Source organism: Athene noctua, chromosome 1 (assembly GCF_965140245.1).
Source record: "Athene noctua chromosome 1, bAthNoc1.hap1.1, whole genome shotgun sequence".
Classification (NCBI taxonomy): domain Eukaryota; kingdom Metazoa; phylum Chordata; class Aves; order Strigiformes; family Strigidae; genus Athene; species Athene noctua.
The window spans coordinates 103,800,410-103,813,226 of NC_134037.1; the positions used below are offsets into that span (position 1 = coordinate 103,800,410).

A 12,817-nucleotide genomic window follows, 5' to 3' on the forward strand; every position below is an offset into this window, starting at 1 on the left:
TAAAAAGACTCATCTAATGAGTATTATTTGACTTCTACTATGGTTCTCTGGTATTCCTACCAAGAGTCTGAACTTGCATGATACCAACACTTTAAAGGCTTTGCATATGTAGAGTTATGGCTTCAAAATAATCAGGTTTAGAAATTGGATTAGAAATGGAGTGTCTCTTAAATTTACAGAAATTCTTGACTTGCTAAGAAAAAGCTATTTTTTAATAAAAATAAATCCTGCTTATTCGTGTTTTCAGTATTATCAATGGTTTTGCACTGCCACTGAAAGCAGAACACAAACAGTTCCTTATGAAAGTTCTGATTCCCATGCATACTGCAAAGGGATTAGCTTTGTTTCATGCACAGGTAAGCTTTTGCCTATTTTTGAGTATTGGGGGTTTTTTGTATTTGCATTTGAAACTAATGAAATTTAAAGCAGTATGTGTTGTATCAATATTCCAAAATATTTGCAAAATCAGTTACTTTTTTTAAAAGATCTTACAGATCTTATGTCTAAACGTTAATTTTGAGATATTTAGCATATATTAAAAGTGAAAGAGTATAACAGCAAGTCACTTATGTCAGCTGAAGGGGGAAGCTAGTCTTGTCACACTTTAAACGTCATTGAATCCCAGGAGCTTGTGCTGTTACCACTTCCTTTGTGTAACCTAAATGCTGTGTATAAAGGAACCTTGGGTATGGCCAGGTACTTATTTCAGAAGTGCTTTTTTATTACTAAAACCATACCAGTGACAGGGAGGGGAGGAGAATAATGCATATAAATGGCAGGAATGTATAGCAGGATCAGTGGATCAGCTAGAAATTATGTAAATCCATGACATGCGGTCCAAATGCTGCAGTTCTTCATTTGCCTTCCATTCTTATACTTTGCACAGACGTTCAGAATTTTATTTGAGGAATAATGTATATCCTTTCCAGACATATGGCACTTGACTATTGAATACATTTGATGCAAACTTGCAAGTAATTCTGCTGTGGCTAATTAAAAACTTGCTTTGTGAACTTCAGTCACTAATACAGCTCCTTATAGACTAAAGATACAAGGAGATGAGTTTCTAGTTCAAGTGACACTATGACTATGTAGCCTATAAACAGGATCAAGTTAAGAGCTCAGTTAATTCCTAATTCTCATATAAAATTTTACTTTAATTAAATCACTTGTGTTTGTGGTTTATTGCTATGCAATAGGCTGCTTCATGGAATGAGTCAGTGGTATGAAAGGGACTTGCCAAAGATTTTCTCATCAATAGGTCAGTACAGCACGCTGTCCTTTTCTTCATGATATGTGTAATCTGGTTCATCGGTAACTGAAAGGGTCCTATTAATTCAGCTGTACTGTGTACCAGAAAGTAGCATTTGGCTTGCTGACCAGGCTACTCATCCATCCCTTATAAACTATTAGTGCCACATGCAGTTTGCACTCTGTTTCTGTGTTACCCTGAAGGTGTAAACAAGTGTTAAATCTACTCTGCAATCAGGAGTGGCCTGCTTGCTTTGTTGCTACAGCACAAGTTTAGCCTACCCTTTAAAGTTGAAGCTGTAAAGCTAAATTAAGTCTTTGTCTTTGAACAATAAAGCGTTACTGTACAATATATATAATGGGATTTCATGAGATTAATGTGTGACATTAATTATTTTTTGAATCTACACATATACATCCTTAGCCTTAGGGTAAAAAATAAACTAGACCTCTTGTAATTACAGCATTGTAATTTTCTGCTTTGGGGTAACAGATTAAAAAAAAATAATGGAAAGGTAGTGCTTGAATTCAAGCATCCTAAGTATTGAAATTTACATGTAATGCATGTAAATAATTTTTCTTTGCTTTATATTGTGAGATGAAAAGTACTGTGACTTCTTAAAATCAGTCTTAATGGAATCTAGGTTTGTAACTACTGTAGTAATAGGATTATTGTATGGTTTCTGTACTGGGCAGAGGTATGGTTGTTCCTTAACTACGTGCTATGTAACCAAACAATAAGCAATTATATAACATCTATCATCACACTTTGGCCTGAGAAGACCCCTGGACAGAAATCACTAGAGGCTGGGAAAGCATGCTGGTGACTTAATCACATTATGCTTTCCCCACTTCATAAACTCTTGCACAGGCATTTGTTGTTGGCCATTGCTGAGGACAGGGTACTCAGCTGGACAGATGCTGCCTGATCTCTTGTGGCCATGTAATATGTTAAAATTTTTTCACCTGTAGTCTTATCACTGAATGTTGCATGCTGCAGATGTCTATTACTTCAGCAATATCTGCTCAGTCAGTCCTGTTCTAAAACATTTTTTTTGACTGAAAGTATCACCTTCTTTACTCCAGTATAGATGTTTGAAAATTAGAGTTTTGTAATGTTAATACAGGAATTGATGTTGAGACAGATCTGTCTGGATACTGGATCTGAGTTAGGGAAATATCTGTCAAGCTTAAAAGCAATTTTCTTCTAGGATGAAAAAAAAAAAACCCCACCACCACATTTTTGGTATGCAGGAAGTTTTTGTAAGATAGAGCAGGCCTGTATATCTTGCTGCTTTAATTGCTGTTTTGTTTAGTTTGAAAGAATTTAAAATGGCTGCACTGGGGTGGGTTTGGGTTGGGTTCCCCCTGCCCCTGTCCTGATCTGAAGTGCTTCCATTTTAAGTTGTGATATTTAGTTATGCTGCAATGTCTAAACAGTGTCTGTTTAAACTAAATAATCATATGACTTACATTCTAGCTTGCCTATTGTGTTGTACAGTTCCTGGAAAAAGATACAACTTTAACAGAGCCTGTAAGTGTTTTTCAGTTGAATGTTTTTCTATTTTTAATTTCAACTAAATATTTCAGTGTAACTTCTTAGAATTGTATAGCGGTGCTATCTGTGCTGTCTTGATTAATGATCCATAGGCGTTTTGGGGAAAAAAAAAATATTTAAATCTGGAACAGTTGTCAAGAGAATTCTGGGTTTGAAAAGGCAGTTATCTCTTAACCTGTGACCAAGATAGAGCACTAACTTAAATAAAAGTTTGAACCACTGATACAGTGCAAATTACCTCATGTGAGAAGGCATGTAACTGTATTCCCCCCTGGTAAGGACTAAAATTTCATTATTTTTGGTGCTGATGGCTTGTGCCTAGCCACTGCATAAAGCTGAAATATTTTAGGGAATAAACAATCCCAAAATAAAAGTTGGAAAGAATAACAACACTTTATTTAGACTGAAAGAACTTGAAATTCCAAATGCGGTGTTTCTGTTCTGTCTTTTCAGTTACTGGGGTGCCTGTTGGAAGTTACAATACAGGTGCTCCAGGCATCGGTGCCTTTTGCCAGACTGAATCTCCCATGATGTATATTGACAGCTCAGCTAAAAAGGGGCTTGCAGTGCCCTGTGCAAGGGCTTTGGCAGTACCCGTAAAGCAGCATGCAGGCTCAGGGCAGTGCAGCAGCTCATGGGATTGTAGACTGATATCAGACCAGCTAGGACAGAAACTGGGTTTGGTTGGACAATCAGAAATCTTTCTGTTAGGAGGTGTATGTTGATATTTAAATACTTTATGCCTTTTTTTTTTGACAAAAAATGTAGAGCTTATGTAAAAATCTAAATTTTTTCTGTAAAGGCAAAAGATAAACCACTTTGTAGAAATAATGTAGATCTTCACTGGTCTTTCAGTGGATCCTTGTTTTCTGCACAGCTACTTAAGTATTGGTGTTCCTCATCAGAGGGCAAATGATTCTGTAGGTGGTGGAAGGTGGTCTACTCAACTGTCTATAAATTTGCCTTGTCTGCTGGAAGCATCTTTTCCCCTGTACTGCAGTGTTGCCAGCCACACTGGTCAATAAGCTTAACTTGTTGGATTGGGCAAGCAGAAAGGAATTGCGTAAGTCAAGAGATAAAGCAACCCAGGCATTTTGACAGTTAAAGTTGACATGTGAGCAGAAAATGTGTAGTATTGCATGAACACCTGCAAGATTGAATGAAGTGACAATGTGACAAAGTCAGAACTTCCTGATATGAATTTACAGAACTGTGATGGAGGATCCAAGCCCGAACTTTGAAGAGAAGAAGGCAGGGCTTTTGGAGTAGGAGTGCCGTAGTGCAGTTCTGAGACTTCATCTGGACTGTAGTATATACAATTTGATTGCCTCTTAATCAGTAAAGATGAATTCAGAATGGAGAGGATAAAAGAACTCACTGCAGAGTTACTGCCTGTGCTTGCTTTGGTCATTACTCTGAGTATATAGCAAAATAGGCTTTATAAATGAGTAAAAGATAATAAGAAGTGAAGCTTTAAGAAACTTCCTGAAATGCTTGAAAAGTAAATATTAAAATTTGGGGCAACTACTGAGATAGCATTTGAAATTTTTTTTTTGGCTTTAGGTCAAGTTATATTTAAAGAACTCCATCAGAAGGCTGTCTTCACAAGTACCTTACTGTTATTTTTCTGGCAGGAATTGTCACTCAGGGTCAATTTAGAGGACATTCAATCTGAGCTCTTGTAACTATGGTAGTCAGCCTTAGGTCAGTCCTGACGTTTGCAGAGCTGACAAGAAGAGTTTGTTACCTAACCCTGCTAAGTGCAATGGCCTTTACATCGAGGAAGTCAGGCTAAACATGCAGTCCTTGTAGATAGGTAAGTTTTTCTTTCTAGCAGGTGCCTACTGTTGCAAGTCACTTCATGGGAAGTTTGTGGCTCAGAGAAAAATATTAGTCTTAAGAGTTTTGTGTAGTAAGAGCAGCAAGATTTCAGACCTGCATTCATGTTGAATATTTCTTTGAATAAAATCTTCGGACATAAATGTGCATGGATCAGTTTTTTAATATGAAAGCATAGTCAAGGTGGAAACTGCTGTCTCTGCGGAGCAGGGAATAGGTATCTTGTTGAAGTTTGCACTGTTACGCTCAGAACATGGTATTTCTTTATCAAGTTGAGAATATGAGTCTCTGTAGCGAAGTATATTCAACACTTAAAATAACAAGTGCTGGAAACTGGACTCTTCCAGCTAACCCAATTTTATGCTTTTGAAACCAGAAAATTCATGCTCCAGTTAGGGATGCATGGTAGGTTCTCCCAGCTCTTCTTTGGCTAATGTGCTTCTCTGAAATTCTTTGGCTTACTTGCATTGTTCTGGGGGAAGGGAAGGTGTTGGCAGAATGATCTATTATACCTTTAAATGTTTGGGTTTGTTCTTTAAAAATACAAAATCTCAATAGTATATAACGGAGTCATTCAGTTATGAGCTAATTAACAGAAAATGGACCTAGATTTAAAGTGTATCTACATAGACTACTTTAAATTATAAATCTAGCGAAACGAATGTCATTAATTCATGCAAATCTGATTCCTTGAGCGTGGAGGAGAAGCTAGCGAGCGAAGGACTGCCAGATCAGGTAATTGCAGTGGAATGGGGGAGATCAAAACTTCTCCCCCTCATTGTGCCATCTGCTCCAGCTTTTCTGCTTCATCCGTGGAGGCATCAAGGAGACTGGGTCAGTACCAGCTGAGCAGCTGCGGGAGGGAGCACTGCCTTTGTGGGCCAGACACAAAGTTGTAACCTGTGTGGGCTGACCCAGGCCACCTGCTCCTTCACCAGGTGTCAGATGCTGGTGTTAGTATTTGGCATTCTCTGTATCTTTCAACCAGCTTGGTAGTGGTCAAGGCTGTGTAAGGAGCCTGTTCTTCCCTTGTATCTTGGTCTGGTTTTGTGGATTTGAGTATAGGACTTTACCAGTTGCCTGAGGTTTCTGCATTTGCTCAGTGTCATTTGAAGTGACATTCAGTTTTGTAGTAGCAGGATATGTGAGTATCCTAGGATAAAGACTTGTGGGCACTTAAGATCATATTAACTTCTTCTCTGGAAAGTCACTTTTAATAGTACACATAGTTATGAATAAAATGGCCAGCTGGGAGGCTGGGGGAAAAAAAAAAACAACTAACATGGCAAAAACCAAATACAGGAGGTATTAAAGTACTTGAGCGAGTTTTACAGTTGGATGTGATCAATTAGGTGCTGTGGTATCATAAAAATAGAGGTTCTTTCCTCAGAATGAGAGTTTATAAGGCTCTGAGAATGTTTCTGCTTCCAAAACAGTCACAGCTTTTTTTAGCCAGCATTAATTTTGTAATTCAGATGCCATGTCAGATGATTGTTTCTAAGAAACAGGCCTCCAGCCTTTGTTTGTTGTGTGTTTTCCCCCCCTTCCTCTTGGGGACTGTACTTCCTAATTAAGTTTTCCAAAGGCTTTTTTTCCCAGTCTTGTATAAGATAGTTACCTATATAGATACTGAGATATATTTTCCCTGTAAGTCCACATTTTTTTCTTTTGTTTTTTAGTTTTCAGACTTTAACATTTCAAATCCCAGAAGAAAAAAGCGAAGTGGTGGAGGCCATAGCCCCTCTGTATAACCCTGTTTGTGCAGCCAGCATACTCTGCCTGCTCTGGGGCTTCTAACCTTGTTGCCGAGACAGGTGCTTCCCAAAGCAGTAGGATGAGTAGAAGACAAAAATGTTCTGGGATATCTAGCTAGAAGGGAGTTAGCTTCATGTTCTGATGTTTAATGTTATCAACATCCTATCAGTCAATGTATGTACTGGGATGGAAGCAGAGTGTTAACAGATTAATCAAGGACTTGTAAAGTGATAAGGGTCTAAATTATTCTGGTAAACCTAAACAAGATAAATACTTACAGAGCACAGTATTTATTTTCAGTGGAACTACATTTAGCTGTATTGAGTTTTCACTGAACCTCTGGGTAAGGAAAAGCAAACTAGTACTTTTTTTTTACATCTATTTGATAAGATTAATAGAAATTTGTTCTGCTTTAACTTGTTTGTATTTTCAATATAGGTAATCAGAGGACTGCTCAAATTTTGGCCAAAAACTTGCAGTCAGAAAGAGGTTGGTTTTGTCTCTTGTTTCTGGTGTCTGCTGTGATGTAAAATGTGGTGTGGCAGGTTCATATACCTTTCCTCTGCTGTGCTTTTTCAAGAGACCTTGCAGAAAACTTGCAGTTCTTTTGGCTTTTTGAGGCACTCATCTTTGTCACGCAACTCAATGCAATTGTTTTGTATGTTTGTTCTTACTATGGTATGTTAAAACTGTATAAAGCTATAAAAAAAGTTCAGATATTGTACAGAGAAGCAATTTTCTGAGGTAAAAAGTATTACAGTAGACACAGACCAGGTTGGAGGTGGTCATCTGCAATGGGACACTCATTTAGCATTTGAGGTATGTAGTATTTGGTAAAACATACATACGTTCTTTTTCTGTAGTATAAAAATAACTTTAATCTCGAAAATAAATTTTTTCTGGTTTCTTCTATGTAATTAAAATGAGTTGAAAAATTAGGAGTTTGAATTATGCCATCAGATCCCACCCCCCAACAGCTCTTTAAAAGTGTGGTCCCTTAACACTGTTGGCCCTGTTTGTGTGAATGGTGTTAAATTTTTCCATGCCACCTACTTAGTGTTCTGCTGGTTGTAATTTTAAACAGGAATTAACTATCTCTTCAAAAGCTACTTTTGGAGAGCTCAGATAATGATAATCTCTGCAGCCATTCTTGAAGAAATAAAATGCTGTAGTATTTTTTTAACTGTTAAAAACCCCCACCTGTATGCTGCAGAAGCAGTTCTGTGAAGTGTTCAGAGAATTACACAAAAGAAATTCAAGATGAGAACTGTAACCTGGTAGCTGAAGCTGGTGACTGAGTTCTTTCAGGCTGCAAAAAATCTGTGGATGTCTAAAAATGCATAGTAATTACATACAGTGTTCTTTGCAGGATTCATGGCTAATGTCTAAGGTGTAGTTTGTTTACAACGGTGATCTAAAACATTCTCATGCTTTTTGATATATTTCTTTTATACAAACAGGTAATGTTTTTAGGTGAAATTGAAGAAATCTTAGATGTAATAGAACCGACACAATTCAAAAAAATAGAAGAACCTTTATTTAAGCAAATATCCAAGTGTGTGTCAAGTTCACACTTTCAGGTAAAAAAAAAGTATAAAAAAACCTAACTTGCAGTAATAGTAATTTATTTTGCAGCTGTTGACCCCTAAACTTTTGTGTTTCAGGTTGCAGAAAGAGCTTTGTATTTCTGGAATAATGAATATATTCTTAGCCTGATTGAGGAGAACATTGATAAAATTCTACCAATTATGTTTGGCAGTTTATACAAGATCTCCAAAGAACACTGGAATCCGTATGTAATGTTTAACTTTCTCTATAGTACCATAAATAAATCGTCCACTTGCCTGTAAATGTGACTTCATCTTTACTTAAATCACATTCAGTCAATGAGAATGAGTGCTAAAATGGACAGTTTTCAGCTATATCATGCTTTCACTGTTCTGTATCGTTACGGTGGAGATCTGGAGTTTATGGCAAAAGTATGAGGAAGTGGGATGATGGTCTTCAGTACTGTAATCACATTTGATCTTATGCATTAGTTAAAAAAGCACATTAATACTACTTAGACCAAAACCATTTCCAAGGGATGCTTCTGCTGTATTTATTCTTTGGTGTCCTTTACTGCTTTAGATGAACAAAAATCTGTCAGTGTCATCTTAAGTAGTTACTGCTGCCCAGTGAGAAGATGATGAGGAAAGACCCAGTCAGAGCAGAGCAATGCCTACTACTGTAAAGGATGGTAGGAATGGGAGATGAGTGACTACTTCATTTTATATTTAATGCCACAAGTTAAATATTAGTATCTTTTTATTATGTTTGAAAGAAGCAAGAATTATACTGAAATACTAAAAAGCAAAATTTGCTTGTGTCTAGCATCCTGAATTGAGTTGCAAGTCAATTTGTAGAATGTAAAGCTCGTACAGGCAAAAGCCAGAGTAGGCAGGAGCCTCCCACAACTTTGAAGTAAAGCAGATGTCCTGTTTGAAGCCTGTAGAGGCTCAGAAATTATTCTGAATTTACCTAGACAATGTGTTTAGTTGCAAAAGTATCAGCTGAGACTGAATATAAACTCTGGAGATAAAGTTCTTGGAGCAGTAATAGTACTTGGGGCCTCAACAAGTTTGCAGGATGTCATTCTTTCTCTCGCTGCAGACAGAAGTTGCTCTTTATGAAGGAGGTGAAAGACATAGGATAATTGTATACCTTGAGGACAAGGAGGCTTGGGGAAGAAAGTCTAACCCTTTGGGTTTTTTAATCTGTTCTGGAGGGCAGAGAAACGTGCTCATATCTATCTAGCTGTCCCATGTGAACTTAACTACTCGCTCAAAATCAAGCTTTTCCTCTCAGAAAACCAAAACTCTGGATAAGCTTTTGTCCTCAAACCACATGAAAGCCAGGGTTCAAAAAAAACCCCAAACCCAAGGAAGGTATGTAGACAGCAGGCTAAGCGCACCGTGCATTTTGGATGAGCATAAGGCCTCTGATGAATAGAGTGCCACAGCTCACAGAGCGTACTGAAAAGATAAACCTGGTCCTTTGGTTACTTCCATAGATTTTTCTTTCACTCGTTGTTCAAGGTCATGAGACTGTACAGCACCCTGCCCTACAGCCTGACAGTCAGTGCTGCTGCCTGGAGGGGAACTGAACTGCTGCTAGTGGGGGGAAAGATGGGGAGGATGGTTCACCTTATTTTTGATTAGCAATAAGCTTCATGATAGGCACTTTTTTTTAATATTCAATTTTATTGCTATTTTTGCATTTCTTTGTATAATTGAGTTCAAAGGAGATAAGCAGCCTGATATTTGGAAGATAATTATAGAAATATCAATGCTCTCACAAAAAGAAGAGTAATACCTAATGTGGAAATACAGTCAGTCACCTAAGGCACAGCCAGTATTGCTCAAGCTGTTCAGTTTCTTAAAGAAACTGAAGTACAGGAAACCATTATTTGAGGTTCTCAATTCAGTTCTCTAACAGGGCATATGCAGCAAAACTGATCTGCTGCCCAGAAATGCTTCTGGTAGAGCTCTTAGCAGCTGTATTAAACCATGCGCCTGTGGTTCCTCTGCTGCATTCTTCTGCTGCCCAGTCTTGAAGCTATTAGCCAGAAGTTTTATTTTTCTAGACTCTCGTATTTCATTACTCAAATATTACAAAATTGTTAAAACTCGGTTTATTAAACGTTAACATAATTGAATGGCTTTATAGTACAGCCACAGTACTAATAATTATATCCTGTGCAATTACAAGAGTCAGGAATTTAAGGTTAAATAGCTATTTAAAAAAATGTTTAAATATGCATTTTATTAATTTACAGGGGAAGTTATAGTAAAGGATTTTGTTTCAGAAACTCACTGACCTTACAGTAGTATCTTAAATAAGAAGCTCAGAGTACAAGAAAGAAAGTGAACACTTGGTGACAAAATTAATTTTGTGTTGAGTGATTCTAATGGTTGTGTTCCTTCTGTCCTAGAACCATTGTGGCACTGGTGTATAACGTGCTGAAAACCCTGATGGAAATGAACGGCAAGCTTTTTGATGAACTTACAAGCTCGTATAAAGCAGAAAGGCAAAGGTACTGCTGCTCCTTCCACTGCACGTTGATGAACACATATCTGAAATGTATCAGCTGAAAAGAAACAAAACTGAACTGTTGTGGCTCTGGGGTTCTGTAGTATTTGCTGTTGGCTGGTGCGTGTCCCGGGGGTGAAGCACCCAGGTAGGCTGTCGGGGTGTGGGGGGGCCGAAGCCCGGGGAGGCGGCAGGAAGGCCCCAGCTCCCTGTCCTGCCTGGGCAGGGAGCGGCGCCCTCCCCTCTCTGGGGAAACGGGGCTCGGCTGCGGCTGCGAGGCGCTGCCTGGTGCTGGCTCTGCGGCTTCGGGGGTGTTGTGGGAAGAAAGCCGAGCTGGGGAACACTTCAGAGCTCAGCTAAAGCCTCTCTCTTGCCCTACTAACCCACCAAGCCGTAGGGCTGGAGGAAGGGAGGCGGGGCCTGGATGATCCTAGGCCAGCTGAGACCACACGCAGAGTCTCCTTTCAGGAGCTGTGTTTTTCTCCCCCAGAGATGCTTCGACCCTTCATTTGTTCGCATGTGATAAAAAACTTCTTTAGAATTGCAGTTGCTTGTGCAAAGTCATGCTACAGCAGTTATCTGAGTTTGTTAGAGCAAAGCTACAGTTTTGCCATGAACCGTTACTAATTTGCTCACTTTTTTTAATACAGGAAATTGTAATTGTCTCTAAAATTAGCTTTGGAGAAAAACTTAAAAGAAGAATTAGTAGATGTAAATCACAGTTGTTCAGTAACTGTGTCTCCACATTGCACTTAAAACACATCTGAAACTGATGCTTCACTCTTTTCTACAGAGAGAAGAAGAAAGAATTGGAACGTGAAGAGTTGTGGAGAAAGCTTGAGGAGTTAAAGCTTAAGAAGGCTATGGCAGAAAAGCAGAACAGCACTCACAATGTGCTAAATGCACACAATACAAGTGCCAAATAAAAGAAATGACCACCTTAAAAAAATGTCTACTCAGCAGATGTACTTTTTTGTACCCTTTTGAAATATATAAGGATTTGCAAAATAAACCTCATCAGTATGATAGAAACAGCCAATTTTTTTCTCTGGCAAATGTAAAGATTTGAATTTAAATACAGCAGTTAAGTGATGTCATTACCACAGCATATTGTAAATTTGTCTAATTATTGATATACTGTCACTTCCAATGTTTCATAGAACTGAATTATCATCCTTAATGAGTGAAATAATTATGGGAGTGGTGAGAATTATGACTTGAATTTTTGATTGTGTTGCACATAGGTGGTATAGTTTGCTATGTACATTTTTTTCCTTGTTTTGTATGTGCTTTTCACATCGCTGCATACTTCGGTTAAGATGATAGAAAAGGCTTCTAGTTGTGCTGTATTTTCTCAAATGAAACCAAGGTACGTTACCAGTAACTTGAGATACTCAGTATGTGCCCCTTACAGCACTGAAAGGAACTCAGATATGGTGCTGTCCTTGAATTCCTGGTCAGATTCAGATTTCTGTAATGCTCGTGTTAGAATGAGGCAAAGTAGGGAGAGCAAGTTGGCTTGAAGGGGTTGGGGTTCACCTACCACTTGGTGAGTGCCTCAGCCCCATTCTCGCTGCCTCTTGGTCCTGGGCTACTTGGAGATTTCTTCCTGCTGCAGCTGAGGATGGAGCTTCCTCCAGAGGGCCCATCAATGATGCTCCCCATCAGCCCAAGGCCTCCCTGCAGAGCGGTGCAGGTCTCTGAGAGACTGTCTTGGACACTTCTGCATTTGTTTAGCATCTCATGGACTAAAGAATTAGACCAAAATTGGGATTATTATGGGGGTTTTTCAGTAAAGAGGAAAGGATGTTCCTTGTTTTATTTAAAGAAAATGCAGTCTGTTTCTTAAAGGTGGAAAGTTGACAATAGAAGTCTTGTCTGTTTACTTGATCAAGTATTTTTCACATCTTTTATCAGAGTACCATTCCAATCTCTTAAATTGCAGTTGTGTGGAAAACTTTTGTAATGAAAGACCTTTGGGGAATTGAGCAGCATTCAATAAAGTCTTTATGTTTGTATTTAGTGCTTTATATTCCATCTTTCTGTTTATAAAGACTAGAAGAATTAGAATGGCTTTTACGAACAACCTCTTGACTGCGCACGTCTGAGTAACCTGTGGCTTTTCACGAGTGGCAGAAGGGGTGGAGGCGCAGGCCCTGGGGCTCTCCTCCGTGAGTAGAGTGGTGGCTGGCATTGTTTTGCTCTGGGGTGGTCAGAACAGCCAAGGCAGGCAGCCTGGGCTTGTGTTACCTGATGCTTGGCCGGTTTACTGACTTTATTTAAGCAGTTCCCAGGGGGGAAAAAAGTCTCTATTGCACTGTTTGAGTTGACTTTATTACACTT

The 12,817-nt window shown here is 38.7% G+C and overlaps 1 protein-coding gene across 1 annotated transcript in view; it reads left to right on the plus strand.

Moving 5' to 3' along the window:
• The window catches only part of PPP2R5A (protein phosphatase 2 regulatory subunit B'alpha), a 46,926-nt gene extending 34,434 nt beyond the window's left edge, over nt 1–12,492 (plus strand). Inside the window, exons 7-13 of the mRNA XM_074897171.1 lie at nt 248–356; nt 2,732–2,785; nt 6,842–6,892; nt 7,864–7,983; nt 8,068–8,195; nt 10,377–10,478; nt 11,268–12,492. Coding sequence (XP_074753272.1) covers nt 248–356; nt 2,732–2,785; nt 6,842–6,892; nt 7,864–7,983; nt 8,068–8,195; nt 10,377–10,478; nt 11,268–11,400 — 697 coding nt within the window. The 3' untranslated portion in view covers nt 11,401–12,492. The remainder of the gene's footprint in view (nt 1–247; nt 357–2,731; nt 2,786–6,841; nt 6,893–7,863; nt 7,984–8,067; nt 8,196–10,376; nt 10,479–11,267) is intronic.
• The last annotated feature ends 325 nt before the right edge of the window (nt 12,493–12,817 follow it).